The sequence below is a fragment of the Peromyscus maniculatus genome, chromosome 15, assembly GCF_049852395.1.
Source record: "Peromyscus maniculatus bairdii isolate BWxNUB_F1_BW_parent chromosome 15, HU_Pman_BW_mat_3.1, whole genome shotgun sequence".
In the NCBI taxonomy this organism is placed as follows: domain Eukaryota; kingdom Metazoa; phylum Chordata; class Mammalia; order Rodentia; family Cricetidae; genus Peromyscus; species Peromyscus maniculatus.
In genome coordinates this window covers 13,886,683-13,914,544 of record NC_134866.1, presented here as the reverse complement: position 1 = coordinate 13,914,544, position 27,862 = coordinate 13,886,683, and the positions used below count along the sequence as shown (strand labels likewise).

Below are 27,862 nucleotides of genomic sequence, written 5' to 3'. Positions count from 1 at the left end.
CACACACACACACACACACACAGTGAAACAGTTTTTTTTCCCAGTTGCCTGAGCTAGTAAAACTCTCAGCTCTTTCTCCAGTACCATGTATAGCACAAAATTTAATTGGTGTTATAATAAAAAAAAACCCAGAACCAGATATTGGAGTGAAAGCTGAAAGATTAGAGAAGCAGAGCAGCCAGCCACTCATTCTTACCTCTTATGAAATCCTCAGCCTAAGGAGAGTGAGTTCCTGCTTTCTCACACCTTGTATACCTTTCTTTGCCCAAACTTCATTTTCTGGCATTAAAGGCACTGTGCTTCCCAGTACTGGGATTAAAGGTGTGTAACACCACTGTCTGGCTCTGTTTCCAGTGTGGCCTTGAACTCTCAGAAATCCAGACAGATCTCTGCCTCCTGAGTGATAAGATTAAGGGTGTGTGCCACCACTGTCTGACCTCTATGTCTAATCTGGTGACTTATTCTATCCTCTGATCCTCAGGAAAGCTTTATTAGGGTACACAGTATACCAATGCACCATGTCTGCCTGCACTCCACTGTGTCCTGCCATGGTGATAACGGACTAAACCTTTGAAACTGTAGCCATTCCAATTAAATGTTTTCCTTTGTAAGAGTTGCTGTGATCGTGGTGTCTCTTCACAGCAATAGAAACCCTAACTAAGACACTCCATATGGCTTGCTTACTACTTTTTTATAGGACCCAGTACTGTCAGCCCAGCAGGTGGCACCACCCACAATGGGCTAGACCCTCTCACATCGGTTTTCAATCAAGAAAATGACCCCCCAGGCTAGTTTGATGAGGACATTTTCTCAATGAGAAAATGAGAGAACTCTTCCAAAATACTATAGTTTGTGTCAAGTTGACATAAAACTAGCCAGCACAAATATTACATTAACTTTATTAATCTATTTCCTGTGACATTGGTTTTATAATCCTTACCTAGTAGCAGAGCCAGCTGTATAGAACTTGAAGTTGGTACAATTTGGGAACTCTTTGTGCAAATGAATATCAATTACTTTATCCTTGCAAATACTATAAAACTTTATACCCAGTGGTCTGGTGAGGTGGACAAGTGGCATTCAGATTCCAGCACCCACATGAAGTGGCTCAACAAATATGTTTAATTCCAGCTTCTGGGGTCTAGTGCCCCCTTCTGGCCTCTATGGGTACTTGCATAAACATACTCACATGCACATACATAGACACATATACTAAAGTAAAAGAAGATAAATTCTTAAAAACAACAAACAAACAACAAACAAAAATACACCAGAAAACTTGGTAGAATCACAGTTGAATTCACTCTGGACTTATCAAATTGTTGAAGATCAATCATGAGATTGTGTTGTACATTCCAAGTAGCAAATATTACACTACTGTGCTGATGGAAACAGGGGAGGAGGGGGCCTTGGGAGTGGAATTTGTAGAGAACAGCAGTCTGTTATAAAGGTCGGACTGAGGGAAAGTGATCCTTGTTGAAGGTATGGAGCCACCATCACTAGCCCATGTCCTCAAAGTTTCCTCTCATATTTTACAACTGGTAGAGGTTCAGCATCAGTGTCTTTACTGCTCAGGTAATTTCCTTTATTTTGAAAGAAACTCATGTTTGAAATCACTATCAGAAGTTAGTCACATCCCACTTGGATCTGGAACAAGAAAAGATGTTTGCTTATACATACAGAAATTCTATACACATATTTTGCTTGAAAATTGCTTCTTGCCACTTGTTAGAGATAGCTTCAGCTGTCAACTTGGCACAAACCTAGAGTCACCCAGGAGGAGGGAACCTCAACTGAACAATTTCTCAGATCATATTGGCCTGTGGCCTTGTCTGCAAAGCATTCTTAATTGTTAGCTGATGTGTGTGTGTGTGTGGAGAGGGACCCAGCCTGCGGTGGGTGGTGCCAGCCCTGGGTAGGTAGGACTGGTCTATAGAAGAAAGGCTGGTAAGCAAGCCAGAGGAAGCAAGTCAGCAAGCAACATCCCTCCAGGGTGTCACTTCAAGTCCTGCCTGCAGGTTCCTGCCCTGAGCTCTTGCTGTGGCATCCGTTGACGATATACTGTAATCTGTAACACAATTAAACCTTTCCTCCCTAAGTTTCCTTGGGTCATGGTATTCACTCATTCAATCATTTATTTATTTATTTTGGTTACACTTTTAATTTACTTGAGGGAGTTGATTCAATAAAGAGGACTCAATTTTTTAAAACATATACATAGTTGTGCAGGAAAAGAGTAGATGGCTGTTGACTTACCCCAGACAATCACAACATTGTAGCCCCATTATACCTATAACACTAAAGAAATTATGTACTGTTTTATAATTATTATTGGTATTATTATGTAGTATTTATTATTATTTTAATATTTTTCCTTTTTTTGAAAATAGATTCCTTTCTCACATAATATAATCTGATTATAGTTTCCCCTCCCTTCACTCCTCCCAGGTCCTCCTTCCTCCCCTCCCCTCTGGATCCACTCCATTTTATGTTCCCATTAGATAGGAACAGGCTTCAGAGACAACAGTTAAACATGACAAATAAAATATAATAAGTTGAAGCAAAACCTATCATACTGAAGTTGGACATGGCAACCCAACAGGACAAAAAGAGCCCCAAGAGCAGGCACAAGAGTTAGAGACCTACTTGTTCTGGTCATGATCTTTATTACTGGGTATGAAATGCCAGTCAGGGCCACCACTTTTAATGTAATGTCCTTTGCTGTTTTGTGATATGTTTTTATCTATTCCCATGGCTTCACAGTGCATGTATCAAAAGATAAAGATGTTTGCATACTCATTTTGCCTGTAAGGAAAGCTAGATGTCCGGCCTCAGGACTTTTCTGAGTTTGGGGTATGTACAAAAACATCACCATATAAATGACAGTCACCAATGGATCTCTCTTAGTGAAGGCATACCATCTACAGAGAAAACCCAGTCCTTCCTTGCCCATGACATTTGGTGTTTGATCAACAACTAAGACTCATGGTTAGTTCTGCCCCTTTCATCCATCATGCTTCCCATCTCTTTCTCCCTACCATTATTAATTTGGATCAGGTCCTTATTATTTTGGATTGAATTCAAGCAACAGTCTATGAATAGATCTATTTCTTTAATAAACTGTTTGAATATTCTTGATCTGGCCTTTTACTTATTATTATATTGATTTTGGTCCAACACAGAACTTCCTGTAAGATGTCTACAGTGTGAGCTTTCATACATATCTGGACTTGTAGATTTTTCTTATTTCATTGCCTCCTTCTGCATACAAAATAAGCACATGTATTTGGGCTCAGCATATACATAGTTTTCTTTCCTTTTTTCTTTCTTTTCTTTCTTTCTTTTTTTTTTTTTTTAGTTTTTCGAGACAGGGTTTCTCTGTATAGCTTTGTGCCTTTCCTGGATCTTGCTCTGTAGACCAGGCTGGCCTCAAACTCAAAAAGATCTGCCTGGCTCTGCCTCCCGAGTGCTGGGGTTAAAGGCGTGCGCCACCACTCACTGCCTGGCTCATAGTTTTCTTATAGTCCATCTCCCTATAGCTGGTCTAAGTGAAATGCCCTTGGTTGAGTTTCCTTAGCAGTCTGTACAGACTTCTACTTTAGCACTAGTCAGTGTCCTCCATACTTGTTCTCAGATCTGCTTCCCTCACTAGACTGTTGGCTTCACCCCTACTGTGCTGGTCCTCACCTTCAAACAGGTTTGTCCCTGACACATATGAAGTGTTATCCTATTTTTGTTGAATGCATAAAGGGAGGAAGATGGGTTCTCATGTACCAGAAACTATGAGGCAGCATCAGTTTAACATGGCACTTGCTGACGTCATCATGCAACCTCAGTTCAATATTTGAGGAGTATCAGTTAGAAAACAGTGTGGAACTTGCAAGATGGCAAAATGTTTTCAAGAACATAAACTCCAAGCAAAGTGACAATGACAAAGATCATTACTATATCTCTTTCTGTTTTTCTTTCTCAGCGTCAGCATCTTTTCATTTCCCCTAAGGGATTTTTGGTTTTATCTACTTATATCACATGCTTATTAATATGCCACTCTCGTTTTTGACACTGATACATTTAAGCATAAAGATAATATTTGTATGAACACAAATCATCAGCTCCATTAAACAAATGTAGACTCGGTCTCTCTTTTGTGCCAGGAGCATGGGTGTAGCAGTAGGCAAATCAGAACGAGTACTACTGTGAAACTCCCAGTCTAATGGGAAATGGACCACAAACAAGCAAATATAATGAAATAAAGCTAAGAAGTGGCAAATGCAGTAAATGAACGAAAGTGAAAGGAATGAAGTGATGAGGGTGGGCGTGCTTTTCTGCGTGGGATGGTCACCAGTGATCGCTTTCATTAGACAAACTGTCAAGAGTTAGCACAAAGAAGAAAGGGTCACATGCTTCCTGGGGGAAAGAGACTGTAACTCAGAGCTCTAATAGTGGCCTCAGGACAGAGCTCCCTGAACCACTGGCCAGTGTTCCCAGACAGGCTGCTGGGTCCCTGGAAGGCTTTTCTTATGGTTTCTTTACTCATGGTTCACAGATCTGTGCTGACTCTTTCTTAGCATCTGAAAATAATTATTTCATAATTTTCATCCAGTTTTATCTGTTTCTTGTGTGAAGGCCTTTCTGGTACAAGTTATGTTGTGTTGGCTAGATGCAGAAGACCACTGGAGCATTTTGAAACACAGTTTGTGAGGTTATAACTTGGGCATCTTTGCAAGTTTTAAAAATTCATTTGTCTTATGAATTTTACATGAGTGACAGTTTTCCCTACTTTGACAGAATCAAGTGGACTTTTCCAAGTCCCAAGAAGTAAAGTTTTCACTGCGTAAAACTTGGACACCTTCCCAAGCTTTGCCATTTCGGTTTTGAAATGGCAAAAAGAAAGGAGTGATCAAAAGTCAGCAAGCAATTCGGAATCTGCACACTCCCTGCAAATCCAATGCTCGTTTCTAGAAAAGTCAGAGAGAGATTTATTTTCTGAGTTTGGAATCGTTGATGAGTTTCAAAGAGCACTAGGCTAAATATCAGAATTTCCCCCAGTCCTGCTGCTACTCATGTGACTATGGATGAGGTGACAGTTCCTTCATCTGTGAAATTATATCTGGCTTATCTACTTCATAAGATTAATGTGAGACTTAGATATAGTGAGATAGGTCAAAAAAGACATAGTAGAAAACAAGACACTGTGTAAATATAAGGTATATCACTCTCGGTGCTGTGGGAATAACGAGATAAATTTATAACAAAAGTTGAAATTTTCAAGTGTAAATATTTGAATAAAAAAGAATAATGAAATATAAATATCAATTTACTTAGAGGAGACAACTTATTATTTTTTTATCTGTAACAAATTAATTGAAAACTACTTATGTATTCTTAGCAGCCAATAAAACTTCTTCCAGCTTAATCAAAGTGGCTAAATGTAGTAGGATAAGTTATGATATAATATTTTAATCTTATCTTAGTTTTAATTATGGTCTTATATTCTGGAGCTATTTGTTATGCTGAGAATTTCATTGAAGAGCAGAATGTCTCAATTGTTATGATTTATTATAATATTTCTGATATAATCACATATGCTATGCCTTCAACTTTTGACCTGTATTCAAAAGGATATATTGCTTTCTTACATCGTTTTTCCCAAAGATGAATCACACTTTTGGAACCTTGAAATACTAAGGCTAACTTCCTGCCCCTAAAAATAAAACACTTGCCTTTTTGAGCCACACCATTATTTCAGGACATCATTAGGGATTGCAATTTCCCTCCTCCCACCTAATGGGCTTATTTATCTAAAAAAAAATCACAGAAGGATAAAGCAAGAGCCCCACAAGAGACCATTGACTTGAGCAGAGCCAAGATTTATTCTGCAGACTCAGATATTGATGGCAACTCATGGTGGAGAGTCCACATGTAATACAGATGGGCAGAAATTGCATACAAAATGGTGAAATAAATTAATACACCTCGACTCCTGCCTATAGAAGATATAATGTTGTTTTAGGGGTCACTTAACCTTTTAATATCTTTGGATGCTTTTGTGGTCTTTAGTAGAAAGTACTGTACTCTTTAAGTTACAAAGGAAGTGAATGATAGAGGTCATGCGAATGTCTGGCCCTGAAAGCTTAGTGCAGGGAGGTTGTGTCATTTCTTCTGTGTGTACAGATTTGGCCAGCTGAATTAAACTTGGTTTCACAGGCCCCTGGGCCAGGTTGATATAGGTAACTCAACAATGAAAATGAGGAGGTCTGCTCCTATCTCTTGCATCTTCATGTGCAGTACTTGTGAAAAGTGTTAAGACAAAGATATAAAATATGCTATATACCTCAATACATGAAATACAAAGTCCTGAATGGCATGGTACGATGGGAAGGGAAATGTTAGAGAGTGAATCTACATGGGTGAGGAAGTAGCATGGGACATAAAAAAAAAAGGCTGAGGCTTGTGAGATGCCTAGGAAGCAGAGGGAAAGTTAATAACTAATTGGACCTGGTAGAAAGAGAGCCCTTGCCTGGCATGCACTAGGCCTAGAGTTCTACCCTCCAAACCAACAAGAAAAAGACAGGTGTAGGACATGCCCATAGGGTCGAGGAAATTGGCTCCAACTAGTTGCCAAGGCATGCACATAACGTACTTCCTTATGAGCCAACCTCAAGTCTGCCTGAGGGCCTAGGAACAGATGCTGCCAGAGTCCCTGGTCATGCCCAGCCAGTGAGGGATGGCCACACAATGCCACCAGACTGGGACACAGCTTAGGTGCTGCTGGGAGGAGGGTATATAAGGCCTTCCCCATTATTGAATAAAGGAGTTTGTTATTTGCCTTCAACTGACCCCCCGTGTTTGTGCCATTGACTCCACGCCTTCTCATCCGCTTTCCTGAGGGAGCCATTAGGATCCAGCAGCAAACAGAGACAAAGGAAATAGTAGGAGAGAAACAAGGAAGAAAGGAAACAAACCCACAGAGATATTGGCAAGAGTTACTGGAAATCAGGGAGGTGAATGATTTTCAAGGATGGAATGGTGAAACATCTCTACACTGCCACAAAGGTGCCATAAGCCTGAAAGTCACTTTAGTGCACAGTGGGCAGCCCTAATGTGGGTGGCACTCAAATGCCACCACAACAAGGAGCAGGCAGGACCATCTCCATTTAAGGTGTTGGTTGGAAAGGAAGAAAGGACTCATGAAAGGGACAAAAAGATGAAGGAGTGGTAGAGCTTTGAGTGGGATTATTTTTTTTTCATGGTTAGAATCATGAAAGAAGGGAGTGGCCAGACATTTGAAAGGGAGAGAATAACTTGTGGGTAAGGTTTCAGGGGACCTAGGAAAGGGGAGGATTTGAGAAGAAAGGCAGAATAGGGAAGGGCTTGTTCTGGGATCCATGCAGATGACTAAACAGACACATGTGCTTACAGTGCAAGCCTGACAGCCGGAGTTCGATCCCTGGAGCCAGGGTAGAGATGGAAGGGGAGAACAGACTCCGTGGAATTGTCTTCTAACTTCCACACCCATGCCATGCCATGCCATGCCTCCCCTCCCTCCCTCCCTCTCTCCCTCCCTCCCTCCCTCCCTCTCCTTTTCTCTCTTTCCCTCTCTCTGTCACACACATACACACACACGCACACACACACACACACACACACACACACACACACACACACACACTCACACACAACAAAATAAAGTTTAAGAGAAAGTATAAGGAGGGGAGTGAGGAGCGATGCCCTATAAACAAGAGGAGGAAGCAGAGAGCAAACCCAGAGACATTCCTCTTAGCCCTGCAGTAGGAGAGAGTTTTGTTTTTGGAGAATGAAATGGCAAGTGCAGGCTTGGAATCAGATGAATCCGCTCTCTGCATCCTTGGACATGCTCAAGCAGCTGCCTCCTGGTTGACTAGGGTGGAATTTGACCAAGAATGTGACCTGTTAAATCACACATCTCAGAGCATCCAAATGAATGACAGCCTTCTGGAGTTGTTGCCATAATTAGATTAAAGTGCACACCAGAGGACCTTAGCAAGGCTTGTAGGGTCTTAGAGTGTCTGTGACAGTATTAGTAAAACATAAAAGATGAAGCATCCTGTTAAACACAAGGTGGGGACTTAGTAAAACTAGTCTTTTAAAAGTATATTTAAAGTTTTTTTGAAGTTAAAACATGACATTTCTCCCTTCCCTTTTCTTCCTCCAGTCCCTCCAATATAACCTCTTGCTCTCTTTTTCATGAATTGTACACACACACACACACACACACACACACACACACACACACACACACACCATGTTCCTAAATATTCTAAAATATTTAAATGCTAACTCCTCAGTCCATATGTAACCTGTATGTATATGATTTCAGAGTTAGTGCCTTGGTATTAGATATTTAATTGGTATGCTCTTCCCTAGGGATAGCTGTTTTCCCATTATCATCCTTCCTTAGTTTCCTGTAGTTCATGGTTGAGACCCCATGAGGTTTCTTTCTTCCATGTCATCAAGTTTATTGGTGTCAGCCTTGTGCAGGTCTTGCTTAGGCAGCCATGTTGATGAGACTTCATGAGTGTGGCTTCTCTGGTATTTCTAGGATGCATACTCTAACAGCAAACATCCTGTTCCTCTGGCTCTTGCAATCTTTCCATTACCTCCTGTGCTGTGATCACCGATTCTCGGAGGGCAGGTGCTGTGCTGTAGATGTTTCAGATGGAGATGGACCACCGTGTGCTCATTTGTTCCTTGCATTTTGATGGATTGTGGTATTCTGGAATGGATTTTGTCTCTTTCAAAGAGATGTTTCTTTGATGAGCAAAGAGAGTTCTCTGTGGGCATAAGGATAAATATTCAGAGTGTAGCTAGGAAATGTACTCCTAAAAATGAATTGCAACCCTTGGATTCAGTGCCTTATTGACTCCATGCTAACTTGCGTGGAATGATGAATGGCTTATTCTTAATTTAGCTTCTTAATTTTATAAACTTTATTGTTAAAAAATACCCTTGCAAATTAAATAAATGTCACACCATAGTTAACAAGACCCAAAGTTGTGTACATCTCAGTGAACTTCTGTACAATTATAATAGCCATTCTGAAGCTGTAATTGGACTTTACACTTTTACTATTGAATCTATATTTTATTCACTTATCCAATATCAAGAATGAAACATCCATGACAGAATTAGAACTAGAAAAACAATTAGCTTTATATCCTCTTTAACAATTCATGTCCATTATCTCTGCTCAGTCCTTCTTCATCTTCTAATATGAAGCCTTTCTTATTCCCTTTTCTGTATGTGGCACTGTACTCACATGAACAAACATGCATGTGAGTACAGTGCCACATGCATATATATATATATATATATATATATATATATATATATATATATATATGTGTGTGTGTGTGTGTGTGTGTGTGTGTGTACATATATGAGATTGACTAGATTCTGCATATGAGGAAGAAACACAATTTTTTCTTTTTGAGATTATATTCTTTATTTACTATATTATTTATGCCTTACTCACTACAACAAAGAATTAGAATCAATCAAGTTGTCTATCAACAGATGGTGGATAATGAAAATTTGGTGCACATACACACGTAGACATATATCTATAGTAGAATAGTAGTTGGATCAAAAGAAAACAACCTTACCAAACTTTCAGGGAAATGGATGGACTTAGAACATATAATATTTTATTTTGAATGAAATGTGTAGGTTGCAGTTTGAACACTCTTCCTTCTGGCACCTATAGACTACCTCCTTGGCAAAAGCAGGACCCTGTCAGTTCAGCAACACGCCAAGGAAGGGTAGTAAATCTTAAGCCACTTGTTCAAGGTGAAAAAACTAAACATGAGAGTGGACCTGGCAAAATTAACTCCACTTTTCCATGGGTTTATTAAAGAGCAGTGGTCACAGGCTTGAGCATCTTTTCCTTTTTTTTTCTCACTGTACTTATTTGGCATTTTACTGTCATGTAATGAATCACATACCAACGCCAACAGGAATCACTTCATTTTTGCCAAAGGGCTGTATGCTGACTGGGCTCCACGGTGCAGTTTTTCAGGTGGCCTTTCATGATGTTATGGCTTCTTGTCTGGAACTCTAGCATGTGGTGATATTTTATTTATGCTCTAACAAATAAAGCTTGACTGGGGATCAGAGGACAAAGTCAGACACTATATTAATCGTAGAAGCCAGGTAGTGGTAGCATATGCCTTTAATCCTAGCATTTGGGAGGCAGAGATCCATCTGGATCTCTGTGAGTTCAAGGCCACACTGGGAACAGAGCCAGATGTGGTGGCACATGTCTTTAATCCCAGCACTAGTTAACCATAGAGGTCTGGAGGTCTATATAGACAGACAGGAAGTGATAGAGCTGGGCGGAAAGAGGAAGTAGGATGGCGGGGCACAGAAAGGTATATAAGGCTTGAGCATACAGGAGCTAGCTCTCTTGAGCTGAGGTAAGAACTTGTGGCTGGCTTGTTCTATTCCTTTGATCTTTCAGCTTTCACACCAACGTCTGGCTCCAGGTGTTTTATTAATAAGACCACTTAGCAAGTCGTGCTACACTAGCAACCTCACTGCCCACCTAAGCACATGTGGAGTGTACTGGATTGCCATTAGCTCAGGCCCCACTTGGAGCTTTAATCCAGAAACACACGATGACCTCTGTCAGATCTAGCTATTCTCTCACAGCATGGTGGTAAGCATCCCAAGAGGACCAGGTAGAACCTGTATTGCACCAATACCTTACCCCAAAGAGTTCCACAGTGTGAGTACCCTGTGTAGACCTGCCAAGATTTGAGAGACAGAGCAAAACCCTTGCAGAAGTCAGTGTCACACTGAGAGAAGGAGAAAGGGATAGAAGCTCTTTAAGCAGCTATTTTGGAAATGCAATCTGCACAGACAGCAGACTCTCTAGACTACAAGGTTTTTTTCCTTTTAAAATTACATTTGTAATTTGTGTGTGTGTGTGTGTGTGTGTGTGTGTGTGTGTGTGTGTATGACACAGAGCACATGTGAAAGTCAGAGGAAAATTTGTGAGAGTCAGTTCTTACTTACACAAGTGGCCCAGGTGTCATCACGCATGTTGGCTGAAGCCTTTACTTGCCAAGACATCTACGTGGCCCCATACTGTAGTCTTCAAGCAAACTATCTTCCAGCTTTGTTCTAGAAAACTTCTTCAGAGATTTTTGTCTTTGTGAATACCCTAAAGATACGTTTTTGGGCCATCTGACAAAGTTGGGGTTATTCCTCCTTCCACAGAGACATTGGAAAGAATAGATTTTAAAAAATAATTTGGGGACTTAGACAACAAAACTAGGCAAAAGTTTGAGCATTCTTGTGAACGTGGGAACCTGCACATCCACAGCCAGCCACTTTCGCGATGGGCATCTCTACCTGAGTGCTGCAGGGCACTGAAAACTCAGCACTTAGTTTATGTTCAGATTCTTCCCTGGTCTTGGTCATGCTAAGGTTCTGTGGGATGTTCGGTCTGTATGCTGTGAATATGTGTTGCTCTGATTGGTTGATAAATAAAACACCGATTGGCCAGTAGCCAGGCAGGAAGTATAGGTAGCACAAGCAGATGGGGAGAATACTGGGAAGAGGTAGGCTGGGTCAGGATATGCTAGCCTGCCGTCCTGGGAGCAGCATGTAATGGCACACAGGTAAAGTCATGGAACATGTGGCAACATATAGATTAACAGAAATGGGCTGAGTTTAAATGTAAGAGCTACTGAATGGTAGGCCTGAGCAGTTTTAATAAGATAAGCCTGTGTGTGTTTGTTTGGGTCTGAGTGGCTGCGGGACCAGTGGTTGAGAGAGATTTATTCTGACTGTAGGCCAGGTGGGACAAAGGAAAACTTCCAGCTACACTAAGGGATCATGACTAATGTCCCCTGACACATATTTACATTATGTCAGGATGTGGAAACATTTTCTTAAACACCCCCTGCACTCCTCCTGCTCCTCCTTGTCTCCCCTAGCTCCTGGCACCTGTTGGGACTTTTTAATGGGTGTACTGGCTGTTCTTCCTGAAGCAACTTCTCTTATTCTCCAATATGCATTATGAGTATTGTAGAAATTGCATCGCCAGCTAAGGCTCCTAGCAATCATGGAGAGGGTGCCTGAGCTCACTTTCCCCTATAATCATATTAGTGACTACACATCATAGAACTTACATCCAGTAACTGACAGAAGCAGGTGCAGTGATCCACAATCAAGCCCTGGGCTGAGCTCCTAGATTTCGGTTGAAGAGAGGGAGGAGGGATCACAGGAGCAAATGAGGTCAAGATTGTGATGGGGAAAACCACAGACACAGCTGACCTAAGCTGGTGGGAGCTCATGAACTCTGGCTTGTCAGCTGGGGAACATGCATGGGATCCAACTAGACCCTCTGAATGTGGGTGACAATTATGTGGCTAGATCTGTTTGGGGAACCCATAGCAGTGGGACCAGAACTTAACCCCGGTGCATTAAATGATGTTTTGGAACACATGCCTTAGGGTGGGATACCTTGCTCAGGGGCTAGGGGCTTGATCCTGCCTCAATGTAGTATGCCAGACTTTGTTGACTTCCCCCGGGAGGCCTTACCCTCTCTAAGGAGTGAGTGGGGGTGTGATGGGGGGAGGGGAGTGGGAGAAGGGGGGCAAGGGGAACCAGAATTGGTATGTAAAGTGAAAAAAAACCCTTTTAAAAAAATAAATAAAAATAATTAAAAAAAAAAGAAATTGTATCTTCTTAGGAAAACATCCAAACACATCTCTTTCCTTGTCAAAATCTTCAGTGCTTTGCCCACTGTATCAAGATGATGTTATAATATTCCAGTTTATGGTCCTCATATTACAATAAAGAAAAGACCCTGAGCTGACAAACAGTGGACACACAGTGATTGTGCTTAGGGCTTACACATACAACGCAGAGGTATTTTTCTTCATCTTCTGTCACTTCTCTCCTGACTGACCTCATTCTGGGACATGAGGCATACCTAGCTCCATCATCAGTCCCCCTCAAGTGAAGATAAATTAGCAGAAAGATGTGTCTCATAAAATATGAAGGGAAAACAGGAGAGACATTTAGAACACAATAACACCCAGAGTAAGAGTCTGAAGAAGCCAAAGATTCGTGGCAACTAGTTCATGTATTCCCTGTTGATGGAACTTCCTCCTATAAGATGCTCATCCAGGGAATCCCAAAGCAGGGTCATGTTTGAGTCTTCTGACAGCCTTTCTCTTCATCATATTTTCTAGATGAGAGACAAGTAAACATTTTCTAGAAAGGACGAGAGAGGAACACTTTATATTTCATAAGATAAATACACCGACCATAGCTACTCTTGCAAGAGTATGAGCACCAAAACAGTCCGACAATACACAGATAAAGATTGAGGCTGTATCTTAATAAAATTTAATTAAAACAAACGACAACAACAAAAGGAAAAATAAACACGTAGGACTCTATCAAATAAGAAAAAGACTTAAAACACCAAAGGAAACAATAAAAAACCTAATGCCAAACTTATACAGGGTTGGACAATATTTGTAAATATTGTCTATATTACAGTGACTAGATTTAGAGATGAAAAGAGGTAAGTCTGCTTTGTGTTAACAGGGATTGACCTAGATGACACTGTGCTGGACAAAATAAGCAAGGTATAGAACATGTATGACCCTATTCTGAAAAAGGCAGGTCTCATAGAAGCAGAGGAAAGATTGGCAGCTCCCAGGATAGGGAAAAGGTGGCAGAAATGATAGACATTGGTCAAAAGGTACAGATTTTCAGTTCCAAGACAAATATACTTTGTAGATCTCAGGTATACCACAACAATCACAATTAATAACACAAGGTTATGTCTTAAAAAATTGGTGAGAGTACTTTTATTTTTATTTTTTGTTTTTTTTAAATTTATTTATATTTTTCTATATCAGTTTGATACAGTATAAATTCTTATGTTAATAGTGAAATGTTTCATTGAGGCTTGCTCAGTAATTGAGTAAAACCAAAACTTATTATAAGCCACAATCATGCTAGAGTGTCCCCCCCCCCATATATATATATAGCCTCCATGGTTCTGTGAGTTGCAGTCTGATTGTTCTTTGCTTTATATCTAGAATCCACTTATGAGTGAGTACATACCATGTTTGATGTTTGTCCTTCTGGGTTTGGGTTACCTCACTCAGGATGATTTTTTTCTAGTTCCATCCATTTGCCTGCAAATTTCATGCTGTCATTGTTTTTCTCTGCTGAGTAGTACTCCATTGTGTATATGTACCACATTTTCTTAATCCATTCTTCAGTTGACGGGCATCTAGGTTGTTTCCAGGTTCTGGCTATTACAAATAGTGCTGCTATGAACATAGTTGAGCATGTATCTTTGTGGTATGATTGAGCATTCCTTGGGTATATGTCCAAGAATGGTATGTCTGGGTCTTAAGGTAGTTTGATTCCCAATTTTCTGAGAAACCGCCATACTGATTTCCACAGTGGTTGTACAAGTTTGCATTCCCACCAACAGCAGAGGAGTGTTTTCTCTCCAACATTGACTGTCATTAGTGTTTTTGATCATAGCCATTCTGACAGGTGTAAGGAGGTATCTCAGAATCATTTTGATTTGCATTTCTCTGATGATTAAGGATGTTGAGCATTTCTTTAAATGTCTTTCAGCCATTTGTAGAGTACTTTTAATCCTCTCTTTCTCCACCCTGTGCTAACAGTGGGAGATGATGGATGTTTTCATGTGAGAGCAACTGTCTGCCTGGAGACAGTGACTTGGTGGCTCCTGTGAAAACTCCCACCCGCATTTCGAACTGAGAGAAGAGTCGTGGTTACTCTCTCACTGACATCTACTCTGTGATTTTTTTCCCCTTCAGCCAAGATGAAAACAGATAAATTCAGGAAGTTTCAGTTGGGTTTTCTACCTTTGAAAATACATTTTGTGCTAAGAGCTGAGAAGTACTGATTTTGTACTTGAAAGAAAAAAATTCCTGGATCCAATTCAAATATAAAATAATTTTCTCTCTTCAATGGTGGTTGTTATATCCAATACTGATGTCATCATTCCAGACATCAGAGAAAATGACTAAATTGACTATATCAAAATGTTCAAAAATAGCATCATTTTAGATCCAGACAAATGATGCAGAGTTTAAATCCAAAGCCATTATTTTTATCACGCTAATGGAAACTAAAATAAGGAACATTAGATCACAAAATGTGTTTCTAATGACCTGTACAATCTTCATAGTTTTAAATTCCATATAACTTATATTTTGTTACCAGATTAGTCCAATATCAAATGAATCAATAAGGGCTAAAATGATGCACTCAGAACAATGGATATAAGTCAGATAGACAGGAGAGAAAGGCTCGGCAGTTAATAGAACATGTCGCTCTTGCAGAGGATCTAAGTTCAGTTCCCAGCTCACAACTGGGAAACAGTGCAGTTCACAACTATCTGAAACTTCAGCCCCAGGGAATCTGACACCATCTTCTGGCCTCCATGGTCATTTATCTATGTGCCTGTGGTAATTGCACACACAGAAGACACATATACAGATAAAGAGCTGAATAAGGGCAACAATAGGCATACTAATGTAGACAGGGAAAAGCCCGGGAAGCCTCAACCCTATATAAAGAGTTACAGGCAACTAAAGAATGCTGAGAGTGGGAGAAACAGTCTTCCCCAGGGAAGAGTATGCTGATTGGTTACCCAACTGGTCAGCCAGGAAAAGATACACACAAGCAACATTGCACAGATTGAGTAGGTTTTATTTAGAAATATATATGTGCATGCATACACATGCACAGACATAACAACATTAATGAAACAAGAAGCTGTGAATTTGAAAGAGAGCAAGAATGGGTAAATGGGAGGGTTTGAGGAAGGAAATGGAAGGGGAAATTATGTAACTATATAATAATCTCGAAGAACATTTTTAAAAACGGGACAGTCATAGAAGCAGCAGCAACAGATGAATTCTGCTTTGTTGTTCCTAAAAAGTAAGGAGACAGATTTTGTTTTAAACTTAATATTTCCTGTAATACTTACAGTTTGTGTCTCTTTAGTGAAACATGTTCTATTCTTGGGAGTCTGCTGCTCCAATACTGTTAGTCTTTATAGAAGTAACTATACAGTATTTTTATTCTAGCAAGAATTGTAATGTCCATTTTAATACAAAGGCCAGTAAACTGCATGCATTTCCTATGCAAAAATCTCTCAGTGATATCATATTCAAAACAATGATGTTGATGTATTGGTCAGCACTTCCACATCTTAGCTGAATGGAGTTGGTGCTCCTCTGGGTCAGAGCTGTGTTCTTCATCAGACTAGGGATGCACAGACATCTCTTTCCCTTTCCTCAAACCTGAGTTCAATGCCTAATGTTAAGTAATCTTCACTGTATTGATATTCTTCCTCCCAACTTATTTTACTTAATCATATTTATTAGGAAAGCTCAGCACATAAAAAGCACATTTGAAAATATTTCCCATGATTAACCTTAGGGCAAAAAAGTTAATGCAGTTTGTATTGCCAAGTTCATTAACAGTTTCTTGATGGGCTAACAGCTGTGTGATGAAGACAGTAGCCATCAATTAAAGGAATAATGATCTTCAGACCAGATTTTTCAATATGGAATAGTTAGGTAAGCTGTGGGCTTTGAATAGCAACCACTTGGTAGACATATTTCTAAGCAGAAGTTCTTTGCCTTTTGAGATAGTATTTGTCAAAAACTTAAGGAAATTGGTCAACTTAAAAAATGAATTAATAATGTCTCAAGAGACTATCATCAAAATATATTCAGAATAGAACTTAATGTACAAACATATATTTCATATTGAAACATTATTTGTGATACAGGCAAATTTATATAATAAGAAGTTTATAACATTGAGCTTCCCATTATCCTTATTTCCTTACTGGAAGATGTCATCAAGTCAAAATGTCATTATAACAAGATATCTACAGCTTATGTATTCGATACATTTCTGATGAAGTGCACAGGATGTTTTGGAGACTAAGAGTTGACTTTTACATCAAAGAATAAAACATAACGTGTCACATTTGAAGAATTATTTTATTATTTGAAATTATGTGTCTGTGTTTCTGCATGTGGGTTTTGTGTATACACGTACAGGTTGGAGACCAGAGGCACTGGATCCCCTGAAGTTGGAGTTAAAGGTCTTTGTAAGCTGTCTGACATGGATGTTGGGAAATAAACTCAGGTCTTCTGCAAGAGTAGAACATGCTCTTAACCATTGACTAATCTCTCCAACCCTGAGTTATGTTTAAATAAATGCCATGGTGCATTACAGTATGGCTGTCCCACGGATAGGGTTGTTCCTTCTTGAAGAGTGATGTATCAAATCACCTGTTTATTCTCTTTCAGAGTTTCAAAAGAATCTGAAGAGAGGAAGCTGCAGTGGTGGTTGTGTGCCGAGAGCCTACGCCTACACAGGCTCAGACATTTGCCCAAAGATCATGGAAGAGTTTGATGGTCAACTGCTTGGAACAAGCCAGCTTTTGAACCATGAAAAATCATGTGTCGTGGGATCTGGCACAAAAACAGATGTCTAGACACTAGATATTTAGGTATTGTCATCATCCAAGTAAAACCAACAGCATAAAACCTCCATGAGAAGATTCTTGCTGAAATTATGGACATTAATTTACTAGAATAAACGATTCAAGGAAGGAAAAGCCAAAGGTGTGATGCTGATATTCTCCCTTGACCTTCAATGAGAAAATGTCATTCTGTTTTTATTGAAACCAAGAAGTTTCATGAAATCTGGGGTCGTTGTATACAGATGAAATCCTACATGTTATTAAGAAACAAGATAGATTTATGGTATAAACTTACCTAAGAATCTGCCACTCTCTAGAGAGAAAAACAAATAAAATGAATATAATAAAAATATTTCTCTCACATGAAATTTAGGTAGGAAAAGAGAGTTGTGTCCTTACAACACTAGAGCCGGATTTTAGTGTAGTAAAACTGAGTGAGCCATTCTTATCTTCCCAAAGATTGGCACCCTTAGTCTAGATAAGAAATAGTGGGTAGACAATAAGTACAAATTCCTTGCTGTTTAAAGACTTCACACTCCAAAGTGTGGTAAAAATTAGACATAGGTGATAAATCAATAATACACACATAGAGTAACAAATAAATAACATCTATATAGTAAAGAAATATAGTGTATAATACACAATAAATAAGAAATGCATTGAAGCAAACAAGCTCAGTGTAACCACTGAGTTGTTTGTGGTAGGTGAAATGGTGATGGTCTTGGTGCTGATATTTAAATTGAGACCTGGATGCTGTCAAGAAGGCTGGCAACCAGAGCTCTTTGGAAAGAACATAGCAAGCAGAAGGGCCGGGAAGAGAAAGAATCTTCAAAGATGAACTTCATATGTTATTTGCCACCTTGTGTGAGCTACTCTTCCAATTAAGAGATGGGGGCTCATTTTCCTTCATTTGAATCTGGGCTTGTGTCAAGAAGTGCTTAGGCAGATGTGGAGCTGTGCTGGTTATCAGCTGATCTTTTGGGAGAACCGGAAGCTTCTATTTTCTATCATTTAAGCAAGATGAATTAAAAAACAAAACAAAACAGAACTCCCCGAGACTTCTATGCTGTCAGGATGCACAAGGAATGAGAAGGAGCTAAACTAAACAACGTGGAGGAGCCAGCATAGGAGACCAATCTTCATCAACCTTCCGGCCCACCCTGCCGAGAGCAGCCAAGTGATGAATCACAGTCACAGAGGAAGAGAAGGACCACTCTGCTGAGCCCAGGCAGCTTGCTTGGGTATTGGCCAAGACAGGAAGAGGCAACTCAAGTAGCTCCAGGTGTATAAAGGAGTTGTGGTATCATTTTTTCTAATCCCACCCGCACCCCCACACTCGCTTTGTCCTCTGATGCTGGGAAGGAGGAGATGAAGCCAGGGAAGGCGGTGAAGTGGGTGGAGTTGCTCCTCCCCGCTGAGCAGAAAGTGGGAAAGGAACACACTTTACCCTGGAAGGAGAGCCAGTGTGGTGGATGAGCTCGGTTGTCCACTGGATAGGCCTGGGTAGACGGAATCTTGTTGGATGAAGGATTGCCTCCATCAGAACGGCCTTTGGGCCTGTCCTTTGGGCATTTTCTTGATTGTTAATTGGTGCAGGAGAGCCCAGGCCACAGTGAGTGGGTTAACTCATGCTTTTTTTTGTTTGTTTCTGCGAGCTTTTTGTTTCATTTCCTTTTGTTTTTTATTTATTCTTTTGTCTTATTGTTTTTTGTTTCTTTGCTTGTTTTGATTTTCATTTTGTTTCTTGGGAGAGAGAGAGAGAAGGTGAAGTTGGGTGATAGAGAGGTGGAAAGGCTCTGGGAGGAATTTGGGGAGGGGAAAACATGATCAAAATATATTGCATGTAAAAATTTAAATAAACAAAAATTAATGAATTTAAATAAGATTAAATAAAATTTATTTTATTAAATTTTTTGGGGTGAAAGACCCCCGCTCCATTATGAGGATATGGGGCGTTGGGCCGATGTTATGCCCCCCCAATAACTTGGCCTTAGAAACGCCATTCTGCAGGAATCAGAAAAACAGGAGTTCACAGCCATAGCCAGCTACCCGGCCTTGACAGAGATAGCTATGGCCAGCCTTGAGAGAGATAACTGTGGTCAGCAGCCTTGGGAGTAAGACAGTTGATATTTTATGGCGGGCCCCTGGCCTTGAAGAATAAGCAGCTGGCCTGGACAAGGCCAAATCAGCCACACACATGCGACCCCAAGTTCACCCTGGCCTTCTTTGAAACAACCAATAGGGACCCTGTAACTATGCTTCTCGCTTCTGTAACCGCGCCTCTGCCCCTGGGATCCCATAAAAAGTCCCCCTTGCCCTAAGAAGGTGCGCAAGTCCTCCAAGAGACTTCGCCCCAGGTACCTGGTCTAAATAAACCCTCTTGCTTTTGCATCTGATCTGTGGTTTCGGTGTGTTCCTTGGGTTTGGGGTCTCTCCCGGAGAAAGATCTCAGCCGGGGGTCTTTCATTTGGTGGCCCGTACGGGGATTGAGACCCCTCCCTGGGACCACCGACCCACCATCAGGAGGTAAGCCGGCCGGCCTTGATTTATGTCATCCCTGTCCAGTCTGAGGGTTGTCTGTTTGTCTGAGTGTTAAATGTTGTTTGTTTGTCTCCGCGCCTGCGTCTGATAATCTGTCTGTGTCAGTGGATCTGAAAGGGGGGACCGACGGGTCTGGACTTCGCCACTGAACCCTGGGAGACGTCCTAGGGGAATCTGGGAACCTGGAAGACGTTCCACGGTTCATCTGAAGTGCCCTCTGTGGCACGGTCTGAAGACCCCTCTGGGGGCACGGTTTTTCTGGTTTTGCTTTCGGTTTGGAACCGAAGCCGCGCAGCGAGTTTTAGTCTTATTTATATTGGTCTGTCGTTTTTTTTTTGTTTTCTGTTTAACCGTTCTCCTCTTAAAAACAGCCATAGGACAGACTGTCATCACCCCCTTGAGCCTCATGCTTAAACACTGGTCAGACGTAAAGAAAGACACGAGCCAACAACAAAGGAGTCGTAATCAAGAAAAAAAAAATAGATCACTCTTTGCGAGGCCGATTGGGTTAAAATGGATGTAGGATGGCCTCGTCAGGAAACCTTTAACCTCAGTCTTATTTCACAGGTGGAAAAAAAAAAGTTTTTGCTTCCAGTCCCCATGGCCACCCGGACCAGGTCCCATACATTGCCATGTGGAGACTCCTGACAACAGAACCTCCCCCATGGGTTAAGCCGTTTCTCTTCCCCTCAGCCCCCCGGCGGCAGCAGCGCTCGCCGAATCCCGGAGCCGAGGAAGCCAGATCGGCGGATCCCTCCCACTCCCTGTTCCTCCCTAACCCCACACCAGCAAGTCTTTTCCTCTCCCCGCAGGCCGCTGCTCCGGCGCAGGCGGGCGCGCAGGCAAGCTTGCAAGCGGGTGCGGGAGAAGAGAACGCGCAGGCGGGTGCGCAGGTGGCAGCAGGTTATGGCGCCGACGCGCAGGCGGGGCCGCCGGGAAGCTAGGGCGCCGGGACGCCCCCTGCCCAGTCCCCGCAGGCCGTCAGCGGTGATGGCGGTGGCGGCGGCGGGTGCCGGAGCTCCCCGCGCCTCCTCCCGTCCGCGCGGCCGCGGTGCGGTCGCGGGGGTCCGGGGCGGCGCTGGGGGGGGCTCCCCTCACTCCCCGCTCTCCCCGGCTGTCCATGTCTCCCGTGCGGGCGGAGGAGTCCGCCCCGCCGGGCCGTGGTTTTCCGCGTGGCGCCTAACAGCCGACTTAGAGCTGGTGCAGACCAGGGGAATCTGGTCGCGGGGACCCGCGGCGGCGCAGGCGGGGCCAGGGGCGGGGCCGGCGACCAGCCGCCATGGAGCGCGGCGGCCCCCGGCGCGGCTGGCCGGACCCGGGCGGCGGAGGCCCGCGGCGGCACAGGCGGGGCCAGGGGCGGGGCCGGCGACCAGCCGGACCCGGGTGGCGGGGAGCCTGCGGCGGCGCAGGCGGCCTCGGTCCCGGCAACGCCCCACAGCCGCTCGCTCGGAGGGGCGGTGGATAGCGCGGAGGGCGGCCGAGCGGCGCAGTCGGCAGCGGCGGCGCAGGCGGACATGGGATGTAGCAGGGGCACGCAGGCGGGGCCGGGGATGGGGTCGGCGAGGGACCGCCCCCTGGCCGGCGACCCGCAGCGATGTGCCACGACCGGCTCCGGCCCAATATGAAAAAGGTGACTAGGGGGCGGCGTCACCCATGGACGCCGAGTCACCCCGCCCCGAGTGTTACAACCCCCCCGACAGCGCCGGAGGGACCGGCGGCTCCTGCAGCGGCCCCCAAACAGCGGAGGATGAGTCCCTGCTTCCTCCCCAATTGCTGGTCGCCTACGAGGAAGGCGGGACAAAGCAGCGAAGGTAGGGAACGCCTACATCTCTATGGCCAGTTGCTCTTAGCGGGTCTCCAGGGGCTCTAACCCCCTACCGATTGGGCTCAGGTTACCAGAAAGAGACGCCGGCAGCGCGTTTTTAAAAAAGACTTAGAGAGACATGGAGGGAGAGAAAAAACAAACAAAAAAGTCCTGGCCACTGTAATGTCTCAGGGACAGGTCAGAGAGGGAGTTAAGACGTTAGGACGGGAGACTTAAAAAGGACACTGCTTGACAAAGACAAAGTGCTTACTGTAAACAGAGAGGACATTGGGCTCGTGACTGATCAAAAAAAAAAAAAAAAAAAAAAAAAGCCTCAAGGGTCTCGGAGACCTAAGCCAAGGGTCCTCAATCTGGAAGATTGGGAAGGTCACGGCCAGGAGCGCCCCCCCCCCCAGCCCAGACTAACTCTCAAGATGGGGGGGCAGCCAGTGACCTTCCTAGTGGACACCGGGGCTCAACATTCAGTCCTGACCCATACCGGAAGCTCTCTCAGTGACCGCACAGCTTTGGTCCAGGGGGCCACAGGTAACAGGAGGTATCAAAGGACCACCGAGAAAAAGGTTCAGCTGGCATCTGGACAGGACCCAAAGGGACCCCCCTACAAGTCCTAGCCCTTTGAACTGTTCGTGGACGAGAACTCAGGCTTTGCAAAAGGAATGCTGGTACAGAGATTGGGGCCATAAAAGCCCGGTAGCTGCAGGATGGCCCGCCCCCCTGTCTGCGTGGGGAAGCCGCTATTGCTGTTTTGCTCAAGGATGCAGGGAAACTGACTTTGGGACAGCCATTAACTGTGTTATCCTCCCATGCGGTAAAAGCTCTGGTCCAGCAGCCCCCAGACCGAGTGATGTTCAGACCAGTTGTCTCCCTCAACCCCGCAACCCTGCTGCCTGGTACACGGATGGGAGCAGCTTCCTCCAAGAAGGAGAACGGAGGGCCGGAGCAGCCGTCACCACCGAATCGGAGATAGTTTGGACCTCACCACTGCCACCTGGAACATCGGCCCAAAAGGCAGAGCTGATCGCGCTGACCCAGGCCCTCCGGATGGCGGAAGCCCGGAGGACCAGGAACTAACAAAAAAAATGGGGGCGGAATGGAGCCCCGAGCGACAAGCTTACATCATAGATGGACAGAGGCCTTGCCTACCAAGAAAAAAGACCGCTAACGTGGTAACCAAGAAATTCCTGGATGACATCTTTCCCAGGTATGAAATACCCCAGATATTGGGGTCAGACAATGGGCCCACCTTTGTCTCCCAGGTAAGTCAGGAGGTGGCCAGGCTACTGGGGATTGATTGGAAACTTCATTGTGCATACAGCCCCCAGAGCTTAGGACAGGTAGAACGTACAAATAAAACCATTAAGGAGACTTTAACCAAATTAACGCTTGCAACTGGCACTAGAGATTGGGTGCTCCTACTCCCCCTAGCCCTTTACCGAGCCCGGAACACTCCTGGGCCTCATGGCCTAACCCCGTTCGAGATCATGTATGGGGCTCCCCCACCAATTGTAAATTTCCTTTACTCTGATATCTCCTCTTTTGCCACTAGCCCTCCAATTGATGCAAAAGACGGTGCAAAAACCCCTGCCTGCCGGGAGCAACTGAACCGCCCGGTGATGCCTCACCCATTCAAGATTGGGGACTCTGTCTAGGTCCGACGCCATCAATCCAGGAACCTAGAGCCGAGGTTGACGGGACAGCGGCTTGGGTCCACACGTCACATGTAAAGACTGCCAAGGAACCCGACGAAGCTGAGGGCACCGAGACATCTAGTTCAACGCTCTCCAAACCCACTAAAGATAAGACTCACCCGGGGGTCCCCTTGATCCCCCTAATAGTCCTCCTGACATAAGGAGGGACATCACCAGAGAGCCTGTTTCCCTGACGCTGGCCCTGTTACTGGAAAAAATTACCATAAACAAAATAGCTGCTGGGGTAGATACAGGGACTGCAGCCCTTATGGAGACCGGCCAATTCAGACAGCTCCAAGTAGCCATGCTCAACAAAAATGATTTAAAAGATAGTTCCAAAGGTCACCGTGGTTTATGACCCTTGTCTCCACCATTATGGGCCCCCTAATCGTCCTCCTGCTCATTTTATTGTTTGGGTCATACATCCTCAACAGATTGGTGCAATTCATCAAGGATAAGGTTTCTGTTGCCCAGGCTTTGATCCTAACCCAGCAATATCAGAGGCTCAGACAGTCAGAGATAGAGCTAACCCCTTATTCTCCATCCTAAAATGAAAGATTTCATTTGGTACAAAAGAAAATGGGGGAATGAAAGACCCCCGCTCCATTATGAGGATATGGGGCGTTGGGCCGATGTTATGCCCCCCCAATAACTTGGCCTTAGAAACGCCATTCTGCAGGAATCAGAAAAACAGGAGTTCACAGCCATAGCCAGCTACCCGGCCTTGACAGAGATAGCTATGGCCAGCCTTGAGAGAGATAACTGTGGTCAGCAGCCTTGGGAGTAAGACAGTTGATATTTTATGGCGGGCCCCTGGCCTTGAAGAATAAGCAGCTGGCCTGGACAAGGCCAAATCAGCCACACACATGCGACCCCAAGTTCACCCTGGCCTTCTTTGAAACAACCAATAGGGACCCTGTAACTATGCTTCTCGCTTCTGTAACCGCGCCTCTGCCCCTGGGATCCCATAAAAAGTCCCCCTTGCCCTAAGAAGGTGCGCAAGTCCTCCAAGAGACTTCGCCCCAGGTACCTGGTCTAAATAAACCCTCTTGCTTTTGCATCTGATCTGTGGTTTCGGTGTGTTCCTTGGGTTTGGGGTCTCTCCCGGAGAAAGATCTCAGCCGGGGGTCTTTCAGGGGGTGATTTCCAAACTTCTTTTTTCCCCTCTTTTTTTTTTTAAAGATTATTTTTAATTTTTTTTTTTTAAGGAAAGAAAGAAAGTTAAACTGGAAGCAGCATTTCTCTCTGGTCTCTGCTTCAGTTCCTGCCTCCTGGTCTTGCCTTGCCTTCCTGTCCCGTCTTCCCTGTGTGACAGGACTGAACTGTAAACTAAGCCAAATAAACCCTTTCCTCTCCAGGGTGGTTTTGGTCAGTGTTTAATCACAGTAGCACAGAAACCAAACTTACATAATACAAAGTGAAAGTCAAGAGACACCAGCAGGGGAAGAACGCCTCTTCCAGGAAAAGTGTGCATGTGTATGTGCCTGTTGGGGGTGGTAGTGCTGGTGCTGTCGAGCCCTTTTCTAATTCTTCCTAGCAAATTTTGCCCACACCATAAACCTGTTACAGCTTCAAAAGCTCCAGGAGAAAGACTGGCTGATTGTTTTTGAGAATCTGCAAGAAGATACCTGGAAGGATGCTTGGGTTAAAGAAAAGGCCAGCAGGAAAGGCCTGTGCTATATTCTGAAGTCTGGGTTTCACACATCCATCAGAGTATGTAGGAAAGAATTAACAGGATGTTAGTTTCACTTGAAAGAAAAGAACCTCTGACTAGATAAGAAGTGGTCGTGCATTTGAATGGAGGCTGAGACTTGAATGAGAGGTAGGAGATACTGTCTTTATCTTTGGAGGCATTTTGATAACAAGTTAAGATACCCGAGGGACAATTTATGTTGTTATTTGATACATTAAATGCTATCAAGGTAGTTTTAAGTCCAGGACCAGGGTGATTTTTAATACATTGGAATCTACATGCAAACAATTCTCAGATTTCATTGTCCATAAGAATCCCTGGAGAGTGGTGAACATGAAAATTCTGGGATTTCCTGTTTTGCTCCTCAGATGCACAATGGAAAGTGTGCAGATCTAGAATCAATGTTGCACACAGGTTCAGAAATGCTGAGAAATCTTGAATCCTTGCTCTTAGTGACTCTGCAGTTTCTTATGATGTTGGTCTTTCTTACTTGCCAGTTAACTCTGCCCTCTGAGTCACATTTACTGTGTGTTTTCTTTCTTTTTCTTAATCACTTGAGTTGTTTTTAGTTGGTGTTTTTGTTTGATTTGGGGTGTTTTGTTGTTGTTTTTTGTTTGTTTTTGGTGTTTATTGTTCAACCACGTTTTGGAAGAACAAAGCATTTTTGGCATTTAAAATAGCTCAAAAAGTTATCTGGTTGGGGAAGCCATAGAAAAATGTTAACTAATTCCCTGTTTCCTTTTTATTTTAAAAATTCCCTTCCATGAATAGAGCTAGAGATGAATAAATACTTCTTAACTGTTTGTAACACAGTTTACTCACAAGCTAATGGAATTTAAAGGATAGCATTTTAGTGACAAGTGAAGCAATTTAGATAGAACTGACTTAGCTATATAAATAGAAGAACCGTTCTCTGTAGTAAATAACAGAGATGTTGTTTGCATTCTTTCCCTCCCATTACTAAGGACATTTGGGGAGAACAGACTTCCAAGTCATAAGCAATAAATGTTAAATGAAACTAAACAAACGTCACTATCAAGCATTTGAGTCAGAACTGCAAAGGTAGTGCCCCCAAGGTAGCAGACATTTAATGATGTGCTGTTGGGCCTTGTGTAGGGCAATTTGCTTCCACCTACCACAAAGTGGAATTTGCTCCAGATACCTGGATAAGCTTGGTGCAGTGTGATAGGCAATGTGATTCGATCATGGGGTATAATAACTCACCCCGCTGCAGGCCAGAGTTGGTAAATAAATGTTCTACATTGTCCCACAAAAGTCTTCTCTCGATAATAAATTGTCCCCACATTTTTAGTTAAAATTTTTTTGTTTTGTTTTGGATAAAGGTTCTTGCTCTGTGGCTGACCTCAGGCTCATGATTCTTCTCATGACACCTCTCAAGAATGACAAATTGTATTTAATTTGACTAATTTCACATGCAGGCCTTCTTAATGTTTGTATTTGCAAAAAAAATAAAGTAAAAATATTCCCCCTTTTTGAGGAAGAAACTTCCTTTGGGCAAAAGTGAGAAACAGATCACTCATGGTGTCACAGCAGTAATTCCCGTACTGAAAGGAGGAGGTGGGAAGACAGCCACAAGTTCAAGATCAGTTCGGTTTATAAAAAACAAAACAAAACAAACAAACAAACAAAAAGCCCTGGTTTTCCAGATCAGCCAAGACCCCTGGAAGAGTTAATATTAACTGCTAAGTGGATGGAATTTAGAATCAGCATGGAACCTACCCAGTGTGGATAGCTGTGAGGGATTGTCTAGGTTAGGTTAACTGATGCAGAAGACCCACCTTCAACTTGGGAGGTGTTGTTCCACAAGCTGAGGTATGGGGCTGAGTGATAAGGAGACAGTGAGTTGAACAGTGGCCCTCACTGCAGTTTCCCGACAGTGACCAACTGCCTGTGTCTACTGCGGTCATCATTATTTCAATACCACACTCCAACAGTAGCTAAAAGGAATTGTCTCTTCCTTATGTTGCTTTTCATAGGTGTTTTGTCATTGTAACCAGGAAAGTCAGGAATCCACCCCAACTCAAAACAGGACGTCTGATCAATGGGAGCATGACCATTCACTGTTGGATAGCCAAGTGGTGTTCTCTTCCCCAAGGAAAACTATTTATTCTGCTTTCACCATCCCTTAGTTGCCTGTGGTTCTTTGTGTAGGATTGAGGCCTCCTAAGAGGCTTTCCTGCCCTGTTCACATTAGTATGTCTATTAGTGACTTCCTTGTCCAAGTCACGTTTAAGCAGCTACTACCAAATGGTCAGGTATGAAATTCAACATATATAGACAAGTAACATTATATCGACTGATCAGGTTGTATTTATGTGTTTAAGAATATATATGCACACATATATGTGAAAAAATTAGTGAAAGAAGAGACTATGGCTATGAACGAAAACAAAGGAAGGACTTAATGGGAATGTTTGGAGGGAGGAAAGGGAAGGAGGAATAATATAATTAGATCATAATCTCAAAAATAATTTTCAAAATGTGCTATGGAAGTTAAAGTATCTTCTCTGTTGTGCTGAGTTACAGTGTTAAGGGAA

General features: G+C 43.1%; 2 protein-coding genes and 1 long non-coding RNA gene across 4 annotated transcripts in view; all 3 read left to right on the top strand.

The window, feature by feature from the left end:
* Positions 1 to 17,796, top strand: part of LOC121822753 (uncharacterized) — a 74,304-nt gene extending 56,508 nt beyond the window's left edge. The window contains exon 3 of the long non-coding RNA XR_006063964.2: positions 17,382 to 17,796. This is a non-coding gene — a long non-coding RNA (uncharacterized LOC121822753). The remainder of the gene's footprint in view (positions 1 to 17,381) is intronic.
* A 1,685-nt stretch (positions 17,797 to 19,481) lies between these two features.
* Positions 19,482 to 24,676, top strand: LOC143268633 (uncharacterized). 2 transcript variants are annotated; one of them, XR_013044679.1, is made up of 2 exons: positions 19,482 to 20,083; positions 23,470 to 24,676. XR_013044679.1 is itself a non-coding variant. In XM_076551710.1 (2 exons), the coding sequence occupies exons 1-2, from the start codon at positions 21,005 to 21,007 to the stop codon at positions 23,523 to 23,525; spliced, it is 780 nt and encodes a 259-aa protein (XP_076407825.1). In that variant the 5' UTR covers positions 20,090 to 21,004; the 3' UTR covers positions 23,526 to 24,676. The 2 variants fall into 2 exon arrangements, 1 of the variants encoding a protein (XP_076407825.1); XM_076551710.1 differs by lacking the exon at positions 19,482 to 20,083 and adding an exon at positions 20,090 to 21,728.
* Positions 21,735 to 24,676, top strand: LOC143268634 (uncharacterized). Its single transcript, XM_076551711.1, has 2 exons — positions 21,735 to 21,909; positions 22,739 to 24,676. The coding sequence occupies exons 1-2, from the start codon at positions 21,752 to 21,754 to the stop codon at positions 22,992 to 22,994; spliced, it is 414 nt and encodes a 137-aa protein (XP_076407826.1). The 5' UTR covers positions 21,735 to 21,751; the 3' UTR covers positions 22,995 to 24,676.
* Positions 24,677 to 27,862: the final 3,186 nt, after the last annotated feature.

Coding starts and splice junctions, on each gene's coding strand:
- LOC143268633 (XM_076551710.1), top strand. CDS start 21,005: ATGGCGCCGACGCGCAGGCGGGGCCGCCGGGAAGCTAGGGCGCCGGGA. Junction 21,729..23,469: donor TCCGGCCCAATATGAAAAAG/GTGACTAGGGGG, acceptor TTTTGCCACTAG/CCCTCCAATTGATGCAAAAG.
- LOC143268634 (XM_076551711.1), top strand. CDS start 21,752: ATGGACGCCGAGTCACCCCGCCCCGAGTGTTACAACCCCCCCGACAGC. Junction 21,910..22,738: donor GGCGGGACAAAGCAGCGAAG/GTAGGGAACGCC, acceptor ATGCGGTAAAAG/CTCTGGTCCAGCAGCCCCCA.